Source organism: Trematomus bernacchii, unplaced genomic scaffold (genome assembly GCF_902827165.1).
Source record: "Trematomus bernacchii unplaced genomic scaffold, fTreBer1.1, whole genome shotgun sequence".
NCBI classification, from domain to species: domain Eukaryota; kingdom Metazoa; phylum Chordata; class Actinopteri; order Perciformes; family Nototheniidae; genus Trematomus; species Trematomus bernacchii.
Window position 1 is genome coordinate 2978791 of NW_022987524.1, and position 27239 is coordinate 3006029.

A 27239-nucleotide genomic window follows, 5' to 3' on the forward strand; every position below is an offset into this window, starting at 1 on the left:
CAATAGATTCATATTCAATTTCTATTCAGTTTTATTGAAACAGGCATATTAAGGACATTGCTTTGTGTGCAGTGTAGTCGTTACAATTTCATCTTTCGGACCCTCCTGCCCCCCTCCCAATACATCCATGCCCCCTCCTCATCCCAGAGAGCCTGTATTGTTGTACGTATTGGATCGTACTAAGCGCAGCAAAAAGTGGGGGTGTTTGATTAGTACGGCAGCTCAGCTCAGTTCGTCTTTCTGGTGATGCACCTGGAGCACGATGCCCGGCCTGCGTTACAGCCGTCAGGTCTCAAGATAGTTCTGGAGATAGTGTATCAAAGCCCGATAAATTACATTGAGGCGAGTTGAAAAGAAAGGAAGGACAAGACAAAAAGCACAGGCGGTGGGCAGCCATTGGTTTCTGTCTTCGCTGCTAATAAAGAAAGCAGCGTCTCGCGCACAGGTCTCGCGGGGTGAAACAACAGAGCTTCTGGATCCGGTCATCCCGCTCTGCTCTGTGGACCGAGAACATGAATCTGCTGCTGGTCCTGGTGACCATCATCAGCACCTGCAGCGCAGCATCCCCAGTATCCCACAGTAAGTACACAGCACACACACCACACCACACACACACACACACACACACACACACACACACACACACACACCACACACACACACACACACACACCACACACACACACACACACACACACACACACACACACACACACACACACACACACACACACACACACACACACACACACACACACACACACACACACACACACACACACACACACACACACACACACACACACACACACACACACACACACACACACACACACACACACTAGCAACCATGCTAATCTGGTAGCCGCTCTTGTCGGGGCAGTGCAGTGTTTAAGCAGGAAGGACTCAGCCTGGGGCCAAAGCAGCAGCACACAGCAGGGCTCATACAGAATTGTACTATTGACGACACCCATAATAATGTGATTTGTTTCATATAATTCAGAACACCCCCCTCCTCGCCCCTCATAATGGTCAATGCATTCATATGTGCTCCACAATGTAACCAAAAATAGAAATGATAGCCTTATAGTCAGTGTAAAGCATACACACATGATATAAAACATGTGTCAACCAAGTTTGTCAGTGTGTAAAAAGTTAAAAACACAGTTCAACCAAGATTATACAATATTAAAAAAAGCTCCAGCACATTTAGTAAATGAAACTTAAAGGTAGGGTAAGGTAAGAATGGAGAAACCAGCTCGAGTAAGCTAGAATTTGAAAGTACACAACCGAAAACAATCTGCCCCTTCCTTCAGACTTCCTTACAGAGCCCCTCCTCCAACACACACGAACGCGCACATGACCAATAGTGAGGCGAAGTCCCGCCCATCTACTTCCGACCCATGGGACCTTATTTCGGAAAAATTATGTATTGAAGTCAATGGGGAGAGTGTAGTGCCGAGAGATAGGAGTCGGAGGCGGTGCATCGAAGGTGCAAATGGGAACTTTAATGAGCAACAGAAATAGACATGTTGTCGGGTCGCAGCCCGGGAAGAGAAGAGGAAGAAGCAAGGAGGGCACACAATAAGTACTGTCAACAACATGTGTGTCCGTGCGGAAACAATACCCCCAACATGATTGGATTATGTAACCCCAGTGTATGAATCAGTGATCACTACACAAGCCCCCCCAGAATTCAAACATGGCACAATCCTCGCGTCCGGGAGGAAGCACCACAGGGGCCGAGGAGGGCGGGGCCGCAGGCGAGGGTCGGGGCATGGAACGGGCCGTCGGAAGGGGGCCGCAGGAGAGGGTAGGAGCCCTAACGAGGGCGAGGGCATCCCCACCGGGGGTGGGGGGCGGGCCGGAACGGGCCGTCGTAAGGGGGCCGCGGTAGGCATCGTGGAGAACGAAGAAAACCTCCGCCAGCCGTAGAAAACAGGGCCGCTGTGCTGCGACGTGGGGACGGGCGTGAATATCCCGGTGGTCCCCAGCAGGGAGGAGCGCTGCCCGGCCGCAGGCGAAGGCACAGCGGCGGCGTGTACGAAGTCCTCGGGAGGAAGGAGCCGTGTCCCCGGGAGGAAGGAGCCGGGGAGAGGCCAGACGGGGCGCCGTCCGAAGCCGCCGTCGAGGCGAACCGTGAGCCGCGGTTAGAGGAGAGGCCAGGCAGGGTCCAGAAGCGCGCCACCCACGGGCCGATGAAGGCATGGGCGACGTCCGAAACCGCCGAGGCGAGGGAAGAGGCCGGACGGGGTCCAGAAGCGCGCCACCCACGGGCCGAAGAAGGCATGGGCGACGTCCGAAGCCGCCGTTGAGGTGGTGAAATTGCGAGAGGGTCCACACGAGGCCGACCAGACATGGTCGAACCTCCTCTCAGGCACCAGAAAAAAACTCAAAAGGGTCGTCCTGTCCACGATCAAAAACAGGTGGGCGAAATTGTGAGAGAATCCACACGAGGCCGACCAGACTTGATCGAACCTCCTCTCCGGCACCACAAAAAAAAAAGGGGCTAACAGTCGGATGTCGATAGCCAATGGATGTCGTTAGCCGCTAGCTGCTAGCCGTTAGCTGTTGTGGCTAGCCGTTCTCGACGGCCGTTAGTCGCTGTCGTCGTCGTCGTCGTCAGCCCCGGAGCCTCCACTAGGCGGCGTGCCCCCACCAGGGAAGGTGCTGCAGCGTGTAGTGGGTAAATCGCCGGGCGGCCAGGAAGAACCGGCTAGCTTCTTCGGCTAAAGCGCGGGGCCCAACACTAGCCGTGTTAGCTAGCGCAGCCTGGACATGCAGCCGCATGTCCCAAAGACACAGCTCCATGAGGTAGAAGTCGGGTTCCTCCATACCTAGCAGGTCGCGGGAATGGCGAGCGACGTCCTCAGCCATTCCGTGGGGCGCACCGAGCCTCAGTCCGTGTGCACGTGGCAGCCACGGACGTCTCCAAAAATCTCCGGCATTTCGAGAAAAACAGTGTTTGTTTTTTGCCGTGTTCGGTTCAGTCTCGGATCCTTCGCGAGACTTATGTCGGGGTCACCAATGTAGTGCCGAGAGATAGGAGTCGGAGGCGGTGCATCGAAGGTGCAAATGGGAACTTTAATGAGCAACAGAAATAGACATGTTGTCGGGTCGCAGCCCGGGAAGAGAAGAGGAAGAAGCAAGGAGGGCACACAATAAGTACTGTCAACAACATGTGTGTCCGTGCGGAAACAATACCCCCAACCTGTAGTTCCATGATTGGATTATGTAACCCCAGTGTATGAATCAGTGATCACTACAAGAGAAAGATTATCTTTCGATCCCGTTTGAATTGTGCCATGAATTACACATATGATGTTTGTCAATCTTAAAAAATAATTTCCACGTCAAAAAAGTCACAATTTGTCGTAAAACTGTTGAAATATAAGACTATGAAAAATACGCAACTAGAAAGACTACATTACATGTTACTTGTTAGACGCTTTTATCCAAAGCGACTTACATACTCAATACTGTGGGCAATCCCCACAGGAGCAATTTGGGGTGAAGTGTCTTGCCCAGGGACACAACGACATGCTGACTGCAGTGGGGTTTGAACCTGTGACCCCCTCATCCCAACACCAAGGCTCTATCCACACGCCTCCCCACAAATCCCAGAATCCCGGTCCCGCATACTGGCTCTTACGGAACCGACTAACTCCCCTTGTGTGTATGTACAGCTCTCAACATGCCCAGACTTGTAGTGATTTTCACCTCTTTTAATACTTTTCGCCTCATTCTGAAAGAAAGAAGTGAAATGTGCCAACGTGATAGCCGTCTTGGTGTGTGGTGCGATACGGGAGATGTAGGTCATTGAGTGGTTTCACACAAAAAAAAGTGTTACTTCACAGTTTTATGACACATTTTTATTTGTTTGACTTGCAAAATTATCTTTTAAATTGACAAACATCATATGTGTAATTCGTGGCACAATTCAAACGGGATCGAAAGATAATCTTTCTCTCGCCATTGACTTCAATACATACTTTTTCCGAAATAAGGTCCCATGGAGGTCCCCCGGAAAGGGAGGGACTTCGGCTCTCTATGAGGGCACGAGATAAGTTTGTGCACGAGATGGAAGGCTGACAGGCAGGTAGGCCATCCAATTATCTGCCGCGGGCCGAGGCAGATAATTGGACTTGCTTTTTACAGCGCCACGGCTTCCACAGATGAAATATTTGTATATATTTATTGTCAAAGCATTTAATTTCTTCATTGCTATCGGGAAGTTAAGAGCATTCCATGGAATATAACAAAGTGTTTCTGAAGTGAATTACCTACCCTACCTTTAAGATGATATTGTTCACTCTAAAATAATTTTATACTGATGGAGGATTTCATGGGAACAAATTAGTACAGTGTGTTATAAATCTATTATTCGTGTTTAATGCAAATGTCCCAATCATTCTCAGGGACTTGAATGTGTGTAAATGTGTTAAAAACGATGAAGGACAGATGATTAAAACGATTTGTATATTATATTATATATACCATTAATTATATTGAGCATTTTATACTTTCAGTATCAAACATTGATACCCTGTAAATCTAACCTTTGAACTCCTGCATCAAATTGATCCTAATTATGAATTTTATGACAAAAGGAGTACAATTCCAATAAGGACCACACTTACAAATATGATAAAAGGAAGATTATTCCAAACTGTTAGAGCTAACAAACAACACTACTCTGCCATCTTGACATAGTTTGAATAAAGTAGGAATACATGAAAAAGAGAGGCAATATTGTTCAAATGACAAAATAAGATCAAATATTCTTCAAATTCTAATGATTCTTCAGAAATGAGACATCATTGGAGTGTCTGGGGGTATTATATATGCTATTTTTTTGTTGAGAATCTCTCCCTTCGTCCTGTAAACAGCTTGAGACATGCTTGGCTTGGTGTTTTGTAATGCATATGAGGAAAGGCATTACCATGCCCCACACCTGTCACACACACACACACACACACACACACACACACACACACACACACACACACACACACACACACACACACACACACACACACACACACACACACACACTGAGCTGACCCCTCCCCCGCCAAAAAGCTGTTATGTGTTGAGAACAAAGACACCCCCCCACACCACACACACACACACACACACACACACACACACACACACACACACACACACACACACACACACACAACACACACACACACACACACACACATATTTATGATTTGTTTTTGACAAGGTTGAGAAGAAACAAACTGTTCAGCCTTGTACAAAACCAAATCAATGTAACTGTTTCCATGTATTTGTTGTTATTGTTATTTGGCCTTTAAAAAAACTGTTAGTGAAAAACATATAAGTGCAATAGGGTTAGAATAACCTTAATGATACTGAATTATTTCTAATTCAGCCTTTATAAAATGACAAGACACTGATGTTGGGCATAGATGCAATGCTGTTTCTTCTTATTTTCTTATCATTTTAATGAGCACTTGAATCCATAATGTCTAACGATAACGGGTCCAAAGGTGGATAGATCTGGAAACGGAGCGCTCTGATCTATACGATCATTTTGTGATAATGATGACGCAATAGCCCCGCCTCCCCCCACCTCTGCTGCTCACCCCCGCAAAAGTAAACTGCACACTGAATTCAGATTATTTATCTTTATCTCGATATGGACATAAACGCGAGTGAAGTCTAATCTGACAGGACGGAGACACGCAGCTCCTCCCGCTGTGATGCAGCGGGAGGAGCAAAACACACACTTCAAGTCAGATCATCACCCTTAGCTATTTTTATTACCTCTCAAACTACCTAAACTAGTTATAAATATGTTTATTTTTACTGTCGGGTCACTCATTACTGGATCAGCTGCTGCATGAGACAGACACTGACGCTGTCAGAAGAGAGGGAGTTAAAAGAGAGGCTCCGTATATTTTATTATTATATATCATCATATATAGTCGTTATTCATTTGTTTTAAAGCTCAATAAATAACAAAGAAGACCTTTGACCAGCACTTTTATAATTTTGTCCGGAAGATTTAAACTTCAACACACGTTGACCGGCGAAAAACTCTGCCCGGTTCCCTCGGCCCCCACCGCGGAGAATAAACAGAAGGGCAGCCATGACAACCACGCTTCTTCGCTGCTTTTGTGGAGGAAGTTACAGCGCCACGTACAGGCTCGGCATATGTACTGCAGCTTTTCCAGCGGTTGGAACAAACCGTCGTTCGGTCCCCTCGTTCCTTGGAAGAGGTGGGAGAGTGGGTGTTTGTCATCTGCTGGTGGACTAACCGGAGAGAATTACAGTGCTTGCCTCGACGGGGAGGGATTGCATTGAATTAAAGCAGCGGGAGCAAACGCTTGCCTCGGGGAGGGAGAAAAAGAGCCACAGCGGAGAATAAACAGAAGGGCAACCATGGTAACTATGGGCGGGAAGTCTTCTTCGCTGCTTTTGTGGCAGACTACAGCGCCACTTACAGGCCTGGCATATGTACTACAACGTCTCCAGCGCTTTCGAGCGGCAATGGCCGGCCGTGGCCCAACCCCACATTCCCCTGATAGGTGGAGAGTTGGCCATATAGGCGGAGCTCCTCGTTCCTGATGTCAGAGAATGTTCAAATCTGTATCAGTCTGTATCAGATCCGTTGCAGCCTCGTTTTTAGAGATTTGGGTATGGAGGAAAAGAGAGAGGGTTGTGTTTTCTGACACTTGGTGAGTGTCCTGACACACCGGGGACACATATTCATGTATAAAAGACGTACAAAAGTGCATTTTGCATGATAGGTCCCCTTTAAAATGAAAGCGTTTATTTAAGTAAAGTTTAAGTTTATTTAACAAAAGAGCACATGTTCAATGTGAAAAGTGACAGTAGATATAGATTAGTTGCAATTTGGTGCTATATATATATATATATATATATATATATATATATATATATTAAAAAAAATGATAATTATTATTTTTTTTAAACACCTTGAATTTCAGGGGGGGCACGGGGCTCTGTTGGCCCTCCAAGACAATGGCAGGGGAAACACTGATATATGCTATTTTTTATAGCATATATAATATGCTTTACACCCACGCCCCTATCAGAAACGTTGCTGTATCAGAAACAATGCGCGACATGTTTTGGAAGTAATATGGTCCGTGTTTACATTAGCAAGCATCGCTAACACTCAGAGCTAACGCTGTGCTGGAGAGAGTATGTGTAAAGAAGCGGGTTGTAAAATGTACAGTCCTTGTGGTAAACCGTTTGAGCTCCATACTGTTTCAGAAATAATGCTTGATGTGGTTTGGAACATAATATGGCGTTTAATCACGGCAGCGTTTTTCTTATTTTTTTTAAAGCTATGGACCCAGAATCAGCACTTTAGTAACAGGGCTGAAATAGAGGGGTATAAGGCATGCTACAATGGGGGATCTGTTTGGTATTTTGAGCAAAACATAGACATGTTTGGTATATATCTGAGACCTATAATATATGCCTAAAAATAGTATAATAGGAGAGGAGACCTTTAAACATGTGATTCACAAATGCTATCCATATCAGAAATTTATTGGTGTGTTGTGTCTGTTATTTTGACAGTTATTAGTTGGCATGCTTACAGCTGATAATCAGCCAATACAGACTGACATATTTGCTGATAAACATTGCGTCTGTTTTCTGTCTGTCATTCAGGAAAGTGTGAGAACAGCCTGGCCACTCCTCTGCCCTATAGCTCCTTCAGCAGCTCCTCAGTGTACACCCAAGGATGTGGAGCGGGTTACGCCAAACTCAATCGGAAACAAGGTACTGTATGCTTCTGTAATGGGAGCTGCTGCTGTGTCCTACTTACTACAGTGTGTGCACATAGGATCATACTCTAGATTTTGTCTGTTAATATACTGATGATACATTTAATCCTGCATACTAGTAGTTGTTGCGTGGAATAGTACTGAAGAATTGTGATGGATTTTTTCCATTATGTTTTGAAAATAACAACACTTTGTAAGTAGAGAGGGAGGATCCACTTCCACTAAGTCAGGGTTCATCTTCTTCACCCACTGAGGAGGTTTTAGCTTGCAGTACATGCCTTTAGACATTAGCTGCTACAAGCTCAAATATTCCCTTTCAGATTAAACATGATATAATAGAGTGATGTACGAATGGTTCCTAAAACAAGGAAATTATTTAGCAATTTACCATTTCCTGTTCCCTCGTCTGGTAGTCAATGGTGTTGTGAGTATGTTTGTGGTTAGAGGACTGTCATAAGATCTGTTAACACAAGCTAAAGAGATTTAAAGTCTTGTGTTCTACGGCATAAAATACATCATACAAACAGCAGTTGATATCATGCTGATTAAATTAAACTACTAAATGTAATTACGCTGAACATTAGCCGCCTTTAGCTTAGGGGTGGTGAAGGCAGACATGTGACCGTGATGTAGTTTCTTTATAGCCTAAATTAGCTCTTTACTTTTGGCGATTGTATGTACGCTTCAAAAATCATTAAGTGTTGTTAATATGTGGAGATTACAAAATATGCATTCAGGGGTGTAGTGCTATTTGTACTGGAGCGCTCCTATGATGCATGCATGCGTTCACGCACACGGTTTTGGCTCGTTTGAAAGGTTATGTAACCGCTGTTAATTAACATTCTCCGGACAGAATTGACAATGCAGATTATTTCAGTACCTGCGGCACACAGCTGCTTCATAGTATAAAAAGCTCACTAATCATTTCATGAAATCACTGCAGCAGAGCCATAGGTTCAGGGCTGCAGCCTGAGAAGTGCCTGCACGCACAATATGCTTTATATGCAGCCAACTGCATTTACTTTCATTAGATCTAAAAATCGACAGCAGGCTGCTTTTGGATGAAGGAGATGTGGATTTTATTTAACAAAAGTACATATTGTCTCTGTTGTTGCTTATCACTGACTCACATTGCAGTGCAAATGCTGTTGTGTCACAAATATGTGATTATCCACAGTAGACGATACACAATAATTATATATAAAACAGTGCCAGTTCGCCATATTCAAACTTTTTACCAAATCACTTTCATTATTATTTTATTTGTGTCGATTTAACAGTGTCTTCCTCATGTTAAATCTTACTCAATCTGCACTAGGTGGTGCGTGCTGCTGTGTTCCAAAAGTTAAACTAGGATACTTTCAACTAATGACACTGTAGTGCCCTGGTGATGAACAGGGAATTTGAGCATGCAAATACTTGGCATTGGTACGGGGCCTTATGCGTAGGCCTACTACAAATATACATTTTCCTCTGAAAATAAATGTCAATGCGGCGTTCTGGTGCGGTCTGGCAGTACTACGCCCCTGCATGCAAGTACCTTAAACGTGTGTTCGCCATAGATACATTTTTTCAAACTTATAACACCCTTCACAAATTAGCTTGCAAGTTACCTAACTAGAGTGGTGTTGAATACATACATTTTAACAGATATACTCAGATACTAATGTATCTGTATTTCCAGAGGGCTGCCCACAAACTAAATGGGCCGCAGCGGTGGGGGCCACACGCTAAATATTGTGACATATGCCCCTTTTCCACCAAACCGGTTCCAGGGCCGGTTCCGGGCTAGAGCCTGATTAAGCTCCGGTTCTTAGCTGGCCCCACTCGGCTGCCCGGCAAGAACCAAGAACCAATACTTCACACTTACGTTGGAAGGGGTGAGCTTAACCTGAGCAATAACAGTTTATGGCGAGTTCTGCCTCTGTCTGGCTTGGACTCAGGTGCTTGCCCCACGGGAACGCATACGGCAAAACGCATAGGATTAACACAATCGCAATCGCAAAAAAGGCTTCCGTCCACACGCAATATACACCGGATAGTGTCTGTTCACACGAGACAGCTCCGTTTAGCTCCAACCGCTGGAAAAAGCTGCAGTTCATATGCCGAGCCTGTACGTAGCGCTGTAACTTCCTCCACAAAAGCAGCGAAGAAGCGTGGTTGTCATGGTTCCCCTTCTGTTTATTCACCGTGGTGGGGGCCGAGGGAACCGGGCAGAGTTTTTCGCCGGTCAACGTGTGTTGAAGTTTAAATCTTCCGGACAAAATTATAAAAGTGCCGGTCAAAGGTCTTCTTTGTTATTTATTGAGCTTTAAAACAAATAAATAACGACGATATAATGATATATAATAATAAAATATACGGAGCCTCTCTTTTTCCTCCCCCTGTTCTGACAGCGTCAGTGTCTGTCTCATGCAGCAGCTGATCCAGTAATGAGTGACCCGACAGTAAAAATAAACATATTTATAACTAGTTTAGGTAGTTTGAGAGGTAATTAAAATAGCTAAGGGTGATGATCTGACTTGAAGTGTGTGTTTTGCTCCCGCTGCATCACAGCGGCAGGAGCTGCGTGTCTCCGTCCTGTCAGAATAGACTTCACTCGCGTTTATGTCCATATCGAGATAAAGATAAATAATCTGAATTCAGTGTGCAGTTTACCTTGACGCGGGGGTGAGCAGCAGAGGTGGGGGGAGGCGGGGCTATTGCGTCATCATTATCACAAAATGATCGTATAGAGGCGATCACACGGAGCCGTTTGACCCCCCAGAGCGCTCCGTTCCCAGATCTATCCACCTTTGGACCCGTTATCGTTTGCGGGGTCCGTTTCTATCGTTTAGTTACGGCCTCGTGTGGCAAAAAGGGCTATACGCAAGAGAAATATGCAGATACAACCCGTTTTCGTCCTCGTGGGGCACCAGCCTCAGGCAGGTCACTAACTAGAAGCCAAAAGCCTCACTCTCCATGAACGACCGACGCCTTGCAAACTACCTGAATCAGTTTTTCTGTCGCTTTGAAGACAAAGAGTTTAGTCCTGACCCCACCATCCCCCGTGACAGCTCCCAACAGCTCCAGTCTCACACCTCCACGCCCCCTCCCCTACAGTGTCCCGCTTTCCCAGACCACTGCCCTTGTAAATAAACGTTTAAAAAAACTCAGTACCAGAAAAGCTACTGGCCCAGATAATGTCTCCCCCTCCACCCTGAAGCACTGTGCTGATCAGCTGTCTCTGGTGTTTACAGACATCTTCAACACCTCACTGGAGACATGCCACGTTCCAGCATGCTTCAAAACCTCTACCATCATCCCGGTTCCCAAGAAAACAAGGATCACAGGATTAAATGACTACAGACCCGTCACCCTGACCTCTATGGTTATGAAGTCCTTTGAGCGCCTTGTCCTGTCCCACATCAAATCCATCACAGACCCCCTCCTGGACCTCCTGCAGTTGGCCTACAGAGCCAACAGGTCTGTAGATGATGTTGTCAGCATGGCCCTTCACTTCCTCCTCCAGCACCTGGACACAGCAGGAACCTATGCCAGGATCCTGTTTGTGGACTTCAGCTCCGCCTTCAACACCATCATCCCGGCTCTGCTGCAGGACAAGCTCTCCCAGCTGCACGTGCCCGACTCCACCTGCAGGTGGATCACAGACTTCCTGTCTGACAGGAAGCAGCACGTGAGGCTGGGGAAACACGTCTCTGACCCCCGGACCATCAGCACTGGTTCCCCTCAAGGCTGCATTCTTTCCCCTCTGCTCTTCTCACTGTACACCAACAGCTGCACCTCCAGTCACCAGTCTGTTAAGCTCCTGAAGTTCGCAGACGACAACACGCTCATCGGACTCATCTCTGGTGGGGACGAGTCTGCCTACAGGTGGGAGATGGACCATCTGGTGACCTGGTGCAGGGACAACCACCTGGAGCTCAACGCTCTCAAGACAGTGGAGATGGTTGTGGATTTTAGAAAGAACGCAGCCCCACCCGCCCCCATCACTCTGTGTGACTCCCCAGTCACTGCTGTGGAGTCTTTCCGCTTCCTGGGCACCATCATCGCCCAGGACCTAAAACGGGAGCAGAACATCTGCTCCCTCAGCCCAGCAGAGGATGTTCTTCCTGAGGCAGCTGAAGAAATTCAACCTGCAAAAGACGATGATGGTGAACTTCTACACCTCCATCAGGTATACTGATACTTCTACCTCCTCCATCACCATCTGGTACGCCGCAGCCACAGCCAAGGATAAGGGCAGGCTGCAGCGTGTCATCCGCTCTGCAGAGAAGGTGATCGGCTGCAATCTGCCATCCCTCCACGACCTGCATGCCTCCAGGACCCTGAGGCGGGCAGGGAAGATAGTGGCCGACCCCTCCCACCCTGGACACAAACTGTTCACCCCCCTCCCCTCTGGCAGGAGGCTGCGCTCCATCAGGACCAAAACCTCTTGCCACCTGAACAGTTTCTTCCCCTCCCGGCCTCATCAACAAGGCCTGCCCCCCCCCACTGACACTTTACCTCAGCCACATCATAGACTATGCATTACATTAATGCACACAATGTTGACAATATTGCTTAAAGCACATATTTTATATTCTATAATTTATTGCATTATATTTCAATGTAAATACTGCTTACTTTATTGCTATCTTACTATATTTGTATTAAAGTGTTCTTAATATAGTTAGCTATCTGTGTTTTTTTAAATTAGTGTTTTTTTATTTTAACAGTAAAATTCCTCGTACGTGTGAACCTACCTGGTAATAAACCCGTTTCTGATTCTGATTCTGAGTACCTTAGACTGACAGCCTTGACTGACAGGAAACTTCCTATAATTATGTTATAATGCTCAAATCCATAATTGTGCTCTTCTTCCTTTTCCCCATTTTTTTTTACCCTACCCACACCACTAGGTGCTGGAGGCTGGTCCCCCCTGGATACAGACCGTTATCAATGGTTACAGGTAGACCTGGGTTCAAGGAAGCAGGTGGTTTCCGTAGCGACACAGGGTCGCTACAGTAGCTCTGATTGGACCAGCAAATATCGGCTACTTTACAGTGACACACAGAAAAACTGGAGGCCTTATCTACAGGATGGAAACATCTGGGTAAGAATCATATGTCATCTCATCTAAACTTTACTCTTAACCAATTGAGGAAATTTGTGGCAGAAATTGCCCAAATATGTAATTTACATACTGCTGAACTCAGTGCAGCTAAGTCTCTGCAGTGACAGTGACTCTTTCAATACATAAACCCTCAAAACTCTTCAGATGTAACTTCACATCTTTAAGTAATAGTTATAACGCAAGTAGGAAATGCATAGAATTACAAAAATGTACATACAAACTGTCAGGGTTAGGCCAGAGTGTGGACCCAAAAGCAGTACAAACAGGGGAGGCAGGTATGAGAAAGTAACGAAAGGCGAGCTTTTATTAAATGAAAGCTGGTTCAACACAAAACGGCAGGAGCAGGCGAGGTGGAACAAAAGGAAAAGTAACAAACAAAACTAGAACAGGAGGGCAGACCAGGGAAATCCAGAACAAGACATCCAAACCACAGGACAAACGATGACGAACTGACAAGGAACGCAAGGGAAAGAAAGACTAAATACACAAGGGTAATAACACAGCTGGAGAGGGGAGGTGAAACACAGAGACAGGAAGTAAATACAGACATGAGACAGGGGGTGAACACCTTTCAAAGTAAAGCAGGAAACCAACGTAAAAATGAAAATAAACAGTTTGTGACAAAAAACTATACAGTAGCTACTGCTAATTCAATGATTGCAAAGCAAACTGCATATTTGCACTAAGCTAATGCAAATTACATAACTGTCTTAAACACAATACATATTTTGTCAATAGTCAGGCTTTATAATATGTCTCCCATAAAGTATGGGTAATTACAAAGTAATGGACATTTTGTCTCTCCCTTTGTATAAAATCCCAAATTTGACTGAAGTTGAGCTATGACTTTAGTAAAGTCATAGCTTGCCTGGTAGTTCACTGGCTCGAGACAGAGGATCTAGATCAGGGGTCTCAAACTCAAGGCCCGGGGGCCAAATCCGGCCCGCGACTTCGTTTTATGTGGCCCTGCAAGAGCTTGCAAAGAATATAATACGTTTATTATACGGTTACATGCCACTTTACAGAAGCAGGTTGCCCATAAACTACATGTCCCACAATGCATCTCGTTTTGTGACATGCACTGAAGAGACTTGCAATTATTTGCCCTGGACTTCTGCCAATTACTAAGTTATTATCCTATCCGATAATAATCCAATTCAGAGGCAATGATATAATATAATACATTATTTTATATATATATTATATATTTATGTAGTTACAACCGGCCCTTTGAGTGCAACCTTTATGCGAATGTGGCCTGCGATGAAATTGAGTTTGACACCCCTGATCTAGATGAATGCGACGAAGCAATTCATGCCGTTTTATTGTTTTTAACGTTGAAATGGCAAGTGCAACAGGTGAAGATGAAGTTGTTGCGGAATTGTTGTGAGTACCCTTTTCAAGACGACAATTTAGTGAAAAGACGGACATTATAACGCCGGGGGCGGCGGCGGCGGCGGGGGGTATGTGTGTCTACAGAAGGTCCAGTTGTGATAGACACGGTTCGCCACTGGACTTTACTATAAGCCAGTGCTTCTCAAAGTGACCACTGGTGGCCCGTGAGCGCCCCCTAGTGGTCCTTGAGTATATTGGTAACATTTCACATTTGAAATAAATAAATACATTTAAGTTTTCCACACTCTCGCGGGAATATCTCCGCAATGGAGCGAGCTTAAGTTTTGATTGCATGATATAGCCCAGCGCAACACCTTCGTCACACATGTTGCAACTTGTTTGTACCATTTTCAGGCGATTTGTAATCTGTTATAGAAAAACGATGTGTTTTTTTTTTAGATTTCATGAAGCGTATAAAACAAACAATGGATGTCTTTTATGAACATTTATCCATGCTGGAAGTAGATTTAGATGTGTTAGGAGTGAGATAGAGATTATTATCTAATATATGCATGCAATGAAGCATTGCATGAAGTCTGTTGATGATCAGAGGCTGTTGTTGGGGCTGCAAAAACGTTTTTTTATTTTTGTTTTGTAGGCAGACCATGCAGGCCAGCCCAATGGCCAGCCAAACATGTGAAAAAATTGCTTCGACCTCAGAGAGTTAAACTTGGGCCTGCGACCATAGTTTTACTGTATTTTGTTTTGATACAGCGGAGGTTTGTGTCGTACACACGCGGTGTGTATTTTGCATATCTCTCAGTAGCCAACGAGCTGTGAGTCTGTTGGCTCGGACATAAACTCCGTAATAAATGTAGTCTACATTTCATAAGAGGTGTAAAACCTGAGCATTTTAAATCGCATTTGAACTAAATGCTTACATAATCTGTAGTTGTATTTGTATTGTTGATTTAATGTGTGAACGAGGTCATATAGAGAAGGTTAAGCTGTCATTATTAGGCTGTAATTGTTATATACTGTTGGAGGTGGTAAGCAGGCCTATTGTTTTTGGATATTTGGGGAGTTAGGTGGGCCGCGAGTGTTTTTCTATTGGTTTAAAGTGGACCTATCATGCTATATTTGAATAATATAGTGTAGGACCATACCTATATAAGGCATATTTATACTTTTTTTTTTTCAAAATACCAAACAGATCATGCATTTTAGCCATGCCTCATTTTGCTCAATTGACATTTTTTAGCTCTGTTTTTTGCAAGGGCAGATTCAGTGAGAACAGCACCATCTACAGGCCTGGGCATATGTACTACAGCGTCTCCAGCGCTTTAGAACGGGCAATGGCCGTGGCTGTCTCCTCCTGATTGGTGGAGTTGGCCCAATAGCCGTAGCGCCACTGTCCTGACGTCAGGACAGTGTTCAAATCTGGATCAGTTTTTATCAGATCCGTTGCAGCCCCTTTTTTAGAGATTTGGGTATGGAGGAAAATAGAGAGGGTTTGTGTTTTCTGACACTTGGTGAGTTCCCTGGAACACCGGGGATACATATTCATGTATAAAAGACGTACAAAAGTGCATTTTGCATGATAGGTCCCCTTAAGTGGTCCTTGGTATGAAAAAAGTTTGAGAAACACTGCTATAAGCACTTCACTGTCCATGAATGAGCTTGCCACCGCTCTGTCTGATGACAATAATTAGAACTGTGGCGACCTTTTTGACAGAATTGTTTTGCATGTTTGTGTTTCAGACGTTTGAGGGGAATATGGACAGTGAAGCGTCTGTTCGCCACGAGCTGCAGCACGCCATTCTGGCTCGCTACATCCGCTTCATCCCAGTGGGCTGGAGCAGGGAGGGACGCATCGGACTTCGCCTGGAGCTCTACGGCTGCTCATACTGTGAGTGACAACAGAGGGAATCCTCGTGTTCAGGGTTTTATAATAATAATAATAATAATAATAATAATAATAATAATACATTTTATTTGGGGGGCGCCTTTCATAACACCGAAGGACACCTTACAGGGCATAGGGTAATATAGGGGAAATCAAAACAGTGGATTTAATGAAATGTCAGCCGGGGTAAAACAAGACAAACAACAGGAAATGGACTACAAAAGGACACAAAAGGACACAGGGTACAGTTTATAATGAGAATGCCAGTTTGAACAGGTGGGTTTTGAGTTGGGTTTTGAATGTTGTTATGGAATCAGACTGTCGGATATGTAGTGGCAGGGAGTTCCAGAGTCTGGGAGCCAAGCAGCTGAAAGCTCGAGCACCCATGGTTTTGAGGCGAGAGCTTGAGATGGTGAGAAGTCCTACGGAGGAAGAGCAGAGGGTGCGGGAGGGGGTGTACTCCTGAAGGAGGTCGGTGATGTAGATGGGGGCAAGGTTGTGGAGAGCTTTATATGTAAGTAGAAGGTTTTTGTATTCAATACGGCAGCGTACAGGAAGCCAATGTAGTTGAGTGAGAATGGGGGTGATGTGGATGAGTTGGTGTGGGTGATGATCCGGGCAGCAGAGTTCTGGATTATTTGCAGTCTATTAATGAGTTTGATGGGAAGGCCAGTCAGAAGTGCATTGCAGTAATCAATCCGGGATGTGACAAATGAGTGGACCAGGATTTCGGTGCTGGGTTGGGACAGAGATGAGTGGAGTCTGGAGATGTTCCGAAGATGGAAGAAGGCAGTGCGGGTGATGTTTTTAATGTGTGGTGCGAATGAGAGGGAGCCGTCCAGAATGACACCGAGGCTTTTCACTTGGGCAGAGAATGGTATGGCGAAGCCGTCGATGATGATGTTTGGTGCTGGGGTGTTTTGTGACTTGGTGAGGGTGGATTTGGAGCCGATGAGCAGGGCCTCAGTTTTGCTACTATTAAGCTTCAAGAAATTCCTGCTCATCCAGCTCCTGATGTCCTCAAGGCAGGTGGTGAGGGAGCTGGGGGGCAGGGCAGTGGTGGGTTTGGAGGAAATGTAGACCTGTGTGTCGTCGGCGTAGCAGTGAAAATTAACCTCATGGTGACGGAGGATTGTGCCCAGGGGGAGGAGATGTATGATTAATAGGAGTGGACCCAGAACTGACCCCTGGGGGACACCCAGTGAAATGTCAGCACACCCTGACTTGTGATTACCGAGTTGTACAAACTGTTGTCTGTCAGTGAGTCGTTTATTTTACCTTCGTCGTCCCGACATGACTTTGCGCTGTGGACGGTTCCCAGGTTGGCTAACTTTTTGCTGAACAACGGAAACTGCCTTCAGTAGAAGCTTCTGGATCCTGTCCTCCGAGTAAATCTCCAGAAGCGCCGACACATCATCATCACTCCACCGTTCCGCTGATTTATTTGGTGTTGCCATAGCTGCTTTCACAAAAGTAATCTCTTCGTTGGTGCGCTGCGATGACATTTTAATGCGAGCAAATAAAATGGCGGCTTCACAAACGTTTTTGGGAGTTTTACGGGGCGTGGTTTGCATTCCGCCCAGCCAATCAGACATATGAACCTTTTTCTCCCACGAAAGTCCCTGCTCTCTAGCAGGGACTGAAAAGCGGGTAAAAATGGTTCTGATGAACTAATTTAGTTCCTGGGGCTTTTTGGTGTGAACCCAAATATATCGTAGTTCTGATGAACTATTGTGGGACAAGTACTCCGGTGTGAACGCGCTAAATGCCAGCCAGGCGGTACAGGAGTAGTGGGTGAGAAATGGTATCGAATGCAGCGCTGAGGTCAAGGAGGATGAGGATGGTGAGAAGTCCGGAGTCAGCTGCACGGAGGAGGTCGTTGGTGATTTTAACCGTACTGTGTTTTTGGCGGAAACCAGATTGAAAAGGTTCATGGAGGTTGTTTATGTCAAGATGGGACTGAAGCAGTGCGGCAACTACCCTGTCAAGGGTCTTGGAAATGAAGGGTAGGTTGGAGATGGGCCTGTAGTGGTTTAGATCGGCTGGGTCAGTACTGGGTTTTTTGAGGATGGGAGTGATTGCAGCCAGTTTGATGGTGGGGGGTACAATTCCAGAGGTGAGGGAGGAGTTAATTATGTCAGTGATCATGGGTGATATGGCTGGTAGGCAAGCCTTGACCAGGGTGGTGGGAAGAGGATCAAACTGACAGGTGGTGGTTTTGGCTTTACGGATGAGCTCTGAGATGGTGTATTCCGATGCTGGGGTGAAGATGGAGAGGGAGCTGATGAGTGGTGGACCAGTGGTAACCATCCAGGGTGGATCACTTGAGGAGGTGCATGCTGAGGCCAGCTGTAGGTGAATGGTGTTAATTTTGGAGTGAAAAAATTGCAGAAAGTCAGTGCATTGGTCAATGGAGATATCGGGAGGGAGGGGTTTGAGGAGGCTGAAGTAGGTGACTGACTGTAGAGAAAATAACTCTGCTGTTACCAATGCTGATGAGGTTGTAGAGGTGAAGGTGATCCGAGTACATTTGAGTGTGAACTGAGAGTCCGGTGTTTTTGCACAGCCGCTCCAGTCGGCGGCCAGTTGTTTTGAGCTGACGGAGCTCAGAGGTAAACCAGGGGGCGGAGTGGGTGAATGAAACTTTGCGAGTTTTCAGGGGAGCCAGGGCAGTGAGGGAAGAGGAGAGACAGTTATTATAGTGATTCACCATGTCAGCAGGGTGGGGGGATGTGGGAGGATTGGGGTAAGAATTAATCAGAGTGGTGAGATCTGTGGGGTTAATATGTTTAATGTTTCTGAAGGTGATGGACCGTTGTTCTTTGGCTTTGGAAAGGGGGGCATGGATATCAAAGATTACAGCTTTATGGTCAGAAATGGGGAATTCAATGACAGCAAGGTTAGTGGGAGTGATGCCAGTGCAGCAGAGTAAGTCCAGTATGTGACCTTTGTTATGTGTTGGGGGGTTGACATGTTGTGTGATATCGAGGCAGTCCAGGAGTGAGATGAAATCATTTGCAAAAACATTGGATGGGTCGTCAATGTGGATGTTAAAGTCACCTAAGAGGATAACAGTAGGGGACATTGCACATACAGATGTTAGTAGTGATGAAAATTCAGTGAGAAAAACAGCAGAGGGCTTCGGTGGTCTGTAGATGGAAATAATGATGATGGGTTTGGGGCCAGTGAGTTTTACAGCTAACTATTCAAAAGAGGAGTGATGGGGGACAGTGACAGCAATGACTTTAATGTTTTCACGGTGCAACACAGCAAGCCGCCCCCCCCCCCTCCCAGTGGCACGGGGTTTACTCATAAAAGCATAACCCGGAGGGACAGCTGCATTAAACTGGAAGAAGTCATCAGACTGTTACCAGAGGCCTGTACTACGAAGCTGGATTTTCGCTTAGCCGGCTAAATTCAGGGAAATCTCGGGCTTTCCGGTCCTACGACGCTGGTTCTCTTTTTAGCAGGCTAGATTTCCATGGTAACTTATGCTGAGCGGCAAACCTGCTCCGGAGCAGGTTAGGTGGCAGGCTAAGAGATCAACTCAGTGAAAGCACCGCCTGCTGACCAATCAGAGCTCCGTGTGCGGTGTTTAAAGCTATCAAGTCATATTACAGGATAGAGGAAATACAGAAAAACTGCCGTTGCAGGAAAGACGGCCGGCCAAAATCAACTGACTGTGTGAACGTGAAATTAATACAATATCCCCTCCCATCTTCAGAGCAATCTGACTATTATAATATTAGCGTTAAGAAAGCTTACTTAAATATCTGCCACGACATAAGTAACCGGATCAGAGTAACATTAAGTACAGTCCGCAGCACTGTGAGTGCAGACGTCGATGTGTCCCATTATCATTCATATCATATCACATCATAATGTATCATATATTTCCTTATCTGAGTCAGCTGAGCCGTATCTGGCCGTGCAACACTCACAGTGTCACATACTGTATGCAGAAGTATTATTTTAAGCAACACATTAAGTTGATGAAACACTCGAGTCAAATTCTCCTAATTAAAGTCAGATCCACTCGTGTCTTGGGGCAGTGATTTCATAAACCTGTTAATGTACGCATTCAAACACTTTTTCTTTTACCAGCTGTATTCACCTTGCAGCTGCAGCTATGTGGCTTTTATCCTGGATAAAGTGTTTAAGTCATGGATGTTTAAAGTTTAACTTCTTCATATTTGACTAATATTAAAGTTCACTTTTCATTCAGGAAGTATGACGCTGCGCTGTCAGTACGGTTGTCCGTGTTTGAGATTGGTCGAATGCTCCAAATACCACCCCTTTCATGTGAACGCGCACCTAACTAGATAGGACACGGCTGGCTTGAGCGATCCACTTGATAACCGGCGTCGTAGTACAGCTTAGCGCCAGCGCGTATGTTTTGGCTTAGGCCAACCGGCTAACTCCAACATATCCAGGTTAAGTTGAACCAGCTTCGTAGTACAGGCCTCAGGTCTCAGTGAGGCATAAAAAAATCAAGCTTTTTGTCCATGAAGTCAGAAACCAGCAGGGCCTTATTGGTGAGGGATCTTATGTTAAACAGACATAGTTTCAGACAGGTAAGTTGTGCGTATGTGGATGCTTTAGCCAGGGGGGATAACACACTGTGATTGACAGCACGGGCAGTGCGAGGGGGGCGTGGCTCAGTGGACCAGAAAGAGCGGATTGTTTTGTTATTGTTGTGTTTTGTGTACTCAAAGTTTCGTCCAGATCCACGGTGAGTGTATCTTGGTCGTTTGAGAATACTAGAGTGTTGGGCAAGCAGAGCTGGAGGGGTCCTGGAATAAGACCGGGAACGTAGCAGCTCCGTTGCAGAGTAACGCAGCGGTAGAGACGCGCTCGTGACCGTGAGACTGTGCTCCATATGAGCAGTTGAAAAATCCACATGATGAGAGTTAAAAACAAAAACAATGTAATCCAGCGGTTTGATGATCCAAATGGTTAAAGTGAAGCGACAAAACCTGCACTGCTGAGTAGGGCTGCTCGATTATGGCAAAAATCATAATCTCTATTATTTGGGTCAATAATTGATATCACGATTATTAAAAACGATTATCCATTTACTTTGAAAACATCAATTTATTGGAGAAACAATTTTTGAACAGTATGTTTTTAACAGTTGATGTTACGACCTGGCTCAAAAAGCCACAACAAAGAGGAGACACACCATGTCAACGGTTACTAAAATATGTTTATTTAACCAAACAATTCAAATTAGCCAAATCAAATGAAGTGCAACAATAAGTAAAGCATGAGGTGTGGACGTCAGTGGTATCAGTAGTGTAAATGCAGGGTGAGGGTTGCATGGACGTGTATGTGTGAGGGTGTTGAGGTGCACAAAGTAAAGCAACTAAAGTAACAACAGCATATACTCAACAAAACCGGAGGCCTGTAGGGAAAAGCAGAGAGAGCACAGAGAGGCTTTAAATAGCTGCAGGACACCAGACCCAGGTGCCCTGAGTTACTGCAATCTGTGCAATCAACACAGCCCAGACAGGACAGCCACACCCTCTCTAATGATGGAGCCACAGGGGCATCACAGTTGATTACCCTGAACTTTAAGTATAATTCAACTGGAAAAAAAAAAAAAAAATGTAATTAAAAAAGAAAGAAAAGTAATAATAATAATAAAAAAATAATCGTTTTATTTCGATTACGTTGTTTTTGTAATCGTTGCAAGCCATAATCGTAATTGCGATTAAAATACGATTAATTGAGCAGCCCTACTGCTGAGGCGGAGGAGTAGTCGTGTTGGTTGTAGCAGCAGGTTTTCTCTCGAGGCGGAGAAACCAGACATACGGCGCTGAAGACGAGTGACAGGTTAGCCGGTAGTGGCTAACCTGTGTGGGGCGGCCTCCGTGTTAACAGCAATCCACAGGCAGAGATTTGCACCCAGGAGAGCTGGCACAATGGCAGCGGACAGATCCGAACAGGTGTGCTTTGTAGGGCGCACCAGATCAGGCTATCCGGTGAAAGAGAGCACAGCACAAAGGGGCCCAAGTAGTCCAGTACGGTGAGCCGTGTACCGGCGCGGCTAGCTTCAAGCTACCGAGTGACAGCACAGTAGCACTAGCGCGTACGGTGTACAGACTGTTAAACGGCTAAATTAATCGTCACAATGTTAGATGGGACAGGCGGGTTTGTAACAGACGGGTTTGGAGTCCAGTTGCACAAGACAACATTCAATAGATCGAGATGAAACAACACGAAACAATCGACAGACAACGGAGGAGGCGCGGCAGCAACTTGCCAGCGGCCCCTCACTGAGTTAGTCAACACTCCACGAGGATGTCAACAATCCTGTGGGAGCCATCAGGGAAATAGTATTTATTTCCTCATCAGACACTTTGGAGCTTTTATTTGTGGTAGTACTGTCTCCTGCATCATTTTTTGTTTCAAAACCATTTTCAATTTGTGTCACTGCATCCAAGAACAAGAACAAAAATTTTTATCTTTCCCTGAAGTGATTAGTGTGGTAATTTTCCAACGTAATTTGAAATGTATTAGTAACATTGAGAAATAAAAAATATATAGTTTTGTTTATTTCCAGCATTAGAATTTTTTTATTGATTTATATCATTTAGCAGTACTCCACAGCCTACCGGTGAGAATAGCTCCTGCAGTGTATGAGAAACGAAGGGGCCACATTTGATCCTATGCCTGATCTGTTCCTCTGCGCTGTAGAGGTTGCTTTTCTGATGTACAAAGAGTATAGGAAAACACATCAATGAGCCACACATGTTCCCTCATTACCACTGTGGTTTATTTGAATTAAAGTGATGCATACACACCTCCACACACAACAAACAACACTATCCTTTTGGGAATAGCTATTCATAACTAGAAAATGCATTTCCTGCTGAAAATGCGTGTGAATGCTGTAAACTGTATACATTTGTTGCTGAATTTAGCTGTAAATGCAGAAAAAGCTGAATATGTTATTAGCTGAATGGTCTCTGTAGCTGCTTTTAGCTACAAAAAGTGTGTTGCTGAACTTAGCGGAGAAATGCAGGAAAGTGAAATGATTTGAATCAAATTGTTACAGCTCAAATGCATTGCAATGACTTTGTTGAAAACTTGAAAGTGAAATGTTAAACTGGAAAAGTAGTAAAAATAGTGAAGAAGCTTAATATTTAAAAGAAAAGGTTTAAAAAAGGTATAAACAACAAAATGTATATCCTCAATGTCCTGACATAGCTGAATAATGTAAAAGTTGAATGGTTTCTGTAGCTGAAAGTAGGCTGAAGGAGTGTGTGTGTGTGTGTGTGTGTGTGTGTGTGTGTGTGTGTGTGTGTGTGTGTGTGTGTGTGTGTGTGTGTGTGTGTGTGTGTGTGTGTGTGTGTGTGTGTGTGTGTGTGTGTGTGTGTGTGTGTGTGTGTGTGTGTGTGTGTGTGTGTGTGTGTGTGTGTGTGTGTGTGTGTGTGCGTGCATATGTATTAGAGACATCCAGTGTTTGTGTGTGTGTCTGTGTAGCAGATATCGGTAAAACTTCAACGCGTGGAGCGTCTCAGGACCCTGGGGAGTGTCTATGTGTGCTTTTTTGTACTTTTTGGTCACTTCATGCCCCCAAGAGGCATTTTGTTTAATGTTTTTGTTTTAATTTTTCAACGTAAGAGAGGTTTTCCTACAATTCAAGCCTACAATGATGTCCCAGGAGTGTGGGGTTTGGGAATTATGGCAGTTTAAAAAAAAAATGTAAGGCGAATTTCAAGCTCTCCTCCACTCTGTTTTGAGATCAAAGCACTCTAACCCTTAACGAGCTGCCCAATTGACACACTCATGTTAAAATCTGAAGAAAGCCTTTTTACCAAGCTCCAAACTAAGTTAAATATCTCAAAAAGTGTAAAAGATATCAAAAATCTGAATAAGATCTTAATAGCTGAAGGTCTTGCGATCATTTTAAAGTTGGAATGAAGTCTCTAGCTGCAAGTATGTGGAAGGAGAAGCATTTGGCGCAAGGTGTAGGTAAAAGAGGATTTGAAGGTTCCTCCCATTGAGTTACATGTTAAAAAAAGAGTTTAAAAAGCTGAATATTTCAAAAAGTATGAAATATTTTGAAAAAGTTGAAAGTTTCCCATCGATTGCTGAAAAGGCTGAATATTTTGATATTTGAATGGTTTCTGTAGCTGAAAGTATGCTGAAGTTATTGAGAGCTAAAGTATTGGTTGAAATAATTAGAAGAGGAAGAATAAAGATTCGAAGAACTATAGTGGAATGCTGTAAACAGCATTCGCACTAATAAGAAGAAGACGGAAGAATAAAGAAAATAAGAACTATAGTGGAATGCTGTTGCACAGCATTCACACTATTTAATGTTGATTATGTATATGATGTGGGATGATTGTATGAATAATGTTGGATTACTATTCCTTATTTCGTGGGTCATCTGGGATTCACAAAGTTTTACATACAGTGTTTCCCCTACCATTGTCCACCCTGACAGAAAGTGTGTGTCGCAGGAGACCAGACACAGAGCCGTTTTTAAAAGTATTTTTGTAACTTCATATTTTCCTTCTTTGGAGCTTAGTTAAGTTTAGTGTACCCTTTTATCCATATAGGAGTAGTGTTGATTTACTGTTGATGAACAGCGGTAATGAACCAGCTTTGATAGATTGTTCTGCTTCACCACAAAAGCCTTCAAATATCAAAATAACAAAAGCTTTTAGTGTGAAGAATGTATAGGAAATTAAATGTTCACCACAAAATTAGCAAAGCTTTTATTAGCGGCTATTCTTCAAGTCTACTATTACCCCCACCCACCCCGCACATCAAATGCAGAATTACGCGTTTAGCATCTACATTGTTATGTGCATGTGTACAACAGTGTAATTTTTATGTTGTGTCATCTCCATTCAAATCTATTTGAATTTCTAATCCCCATTTGAAAACGTTTTCTAAGCACTAGCTGTGATGAGCACTAAAGAAATGCAGGGAAAAGGGAAACACTTTCCCACGATCCAGCAAGGAGGCACAATGATGACCCCGCTTCCATGATCTGTTCTTTTGGCAGGAAAGATAATTGTCTGAACCTTTTTTGTGATTTTCTCATTTTCTTCCAGGGGCAGATGTGATCAGTTTTGATGGCCATGGTGTCATCTCCTACCACTTCAGGAGTAAGAAGATAAAGATTGTGAAGGATGTGATCTCTCTTAAGTTCAGAACCACAGCTGGAGCCGGGGTCCTGCTCCACGGAGAGGGACAGCAGGGGGACTACATCTCTTTGGAGCTGCGCAGGGCCAGACTGCAGCTCAGCCTCAACCTAGGTAGCAAGCATGTTCACAACAGAGAACCTTTTCTATTCTATTGCGGTTTTAAGGACTATATTATACTGCTGATACTGCTGCATGATAATGCCATGATAAACTTGTACAATCTTTCTCTGTGTGATTTACTTGCTGCTCTCCAGGAAGTGACCAGTATGGTTCCATCCAGGGTCACACATCTGTGACCAGTGGGAGCTTACTAGATGATGACCACTGGCACTCAGTCGTCATAGAGCGCTACCGAAGGAATGTTAACTTCACACTCGACCATCACACTCAGCAGTTCAGGACCAATGGAGAGTTTGACCACCTGGACCTGGACCATGAGGTAAATTACAGTCCGTACAGTTCGGAAGCCATCAAAGGAATATCAGATATATCCTGAAGCAGCCATGTTTCCGTAAAGCACATTAAACTACACTCCTGATATTGTGTCTGACTCCTGGCTAACACCTGTAGTTTGTTCATTCCCATTATCCAGTGATTGTACGTCTCTTGTCTCCATTAATCTGTAACCAAAATGCCTCCTTCGTCTCTTCTGGGTTACACGGCACCCCCTGTGTCCTTCTCCAGATTTCAGTGGGGATAGCCATTGTTCGGACCACTATGCTAGCCTGTTTTAGCATGATTAGCTTCTCTCTGCTGGAAACAAGGCAGCCATATAGTTGCTGCGCAACAGTGGCTTGGATGCACAACAGAAGCAAATCAATGGCGATAAAACAAAAACTAAATCTCTCTGTACACCAAAGTTTAGAGAGAGTTTTGTTTTGTTGTTATGTTAAAATGTCTTAAGTGAAAGCTAATTAAGTAATGAGAGTTCCGGCCGGTAAGTGTGTGTTTCTCACAGTAGTACAATAAACATGGGGGTGGGATGAGTTTAATTTAGTCTCTGTCGCTCTGCTGCCTGTCCTCAGATCAGTTTCGGGGGGCACCCTGTTTCAGCAAAGCCCAGCTCCGGAGGCGTAGATAACTTTGTGGGCTGCATGGAGGGAATCACCTACAACGGAGACAACATCACCAACCTGGTCCGCAGGAAGAAGGTGGACACCTCCAGCTTTGTAAGAAAACTTTGAAATCAATGGGGTGTGTGTGTGTGTGTGTGTGTGTGTGTGTGTGTGTGTGTGTGTGTGTGTGTGTGTGTGTGTGTGTGTGGTGTGTGTGTGTGTGTGTGTGTGTGTGTGTGTGTGTGTGTGTGTGTGTGTGTGTGTGTGTGTGTGTGTGTGTGTGTGTGTGTGTGTGTGTGTGTGTGTGTGTGTGTGTGTGTGTGTGTGTGTGTTTACAGTAGGTTAGAATTCTACTAACTACATTTCCACACTCATGCATGCATTATATTTAAAGGGGACCTATCATGCAAAATGCACTTTTGTACGTCTTTTATACATGAATATGTGTCCCCGGTGTGTCAGGGAACTCATCAAGTGTCAGAAAACACAACCCTCTCTTTTCCTCTATACCCAAATCTCTAAAAACGGGGCTGCAACGGAGCTGATTATTATTTGAATTTTTCTGACGTCAGAAAAGGGGTGCTCCGCCTATATGGGCAACTCTCCACCTATCAGGGGAATGAGAGACCGTTCGAAAGCGCTGGAGATGCTGTAGTACATATGCCAGGCCTGTAAGTGGCGCTGTAGTCTGCCACAAAAGCAGCGAAGAAGACTTCTCACAGAATCAGCCCTTGCAAAAACAGGGCTGGAAAAGAGCAAATAGAGCGAAATGAGGCATGGCTAAAATGCATGATCTGTTTGGTATTTTGAAAAAAAAACTTCACAGACATGTGTTATATAGGTATGGCCCTACAATATATGTTTCAA

General features: G+C 44.7%; 1 protein-coding gene across 1 annotated transcript in view; it reads left to right on the forward strand.

The window, feature by feature from the left end:
• Window positions 1-238: 238 nt before the first annotated feature.
• The window catches only part of LOC117473759 (contactin-associated protein-like 2), a 59387-nt gene continuing 32386 nt past the window's right edge, over window positions 239-27239 (forward strand). Inside the window, exons 1-7 of the mRNA XM_034119561.1 lie at window positions 239-579; window positions 7678-7788; window positions 12695-12888; window positions 16006-16153; window positions 25225-25428; window positions 25572-25756; window positions 26343-26486. Coding sequence (XP_033975452.1) covers window positions 513-579; window positions 7678-7788; window positions 12695-12888; window positions 16006-16153; window positions 25225-25428; window positions 25572-25756; window positions 26343-26486 — 1053 coding nt within the window. The 5' untranslated portion in view covers window positions 239-512. The remainder of the gene's footprint in view (window positions 580-7677; window positions 7789-12694; window positions 12889-16005; window positions 16154-25224; window positions 25429-25571; window positions 25757-26342; window positions 26487-27239) is intronic.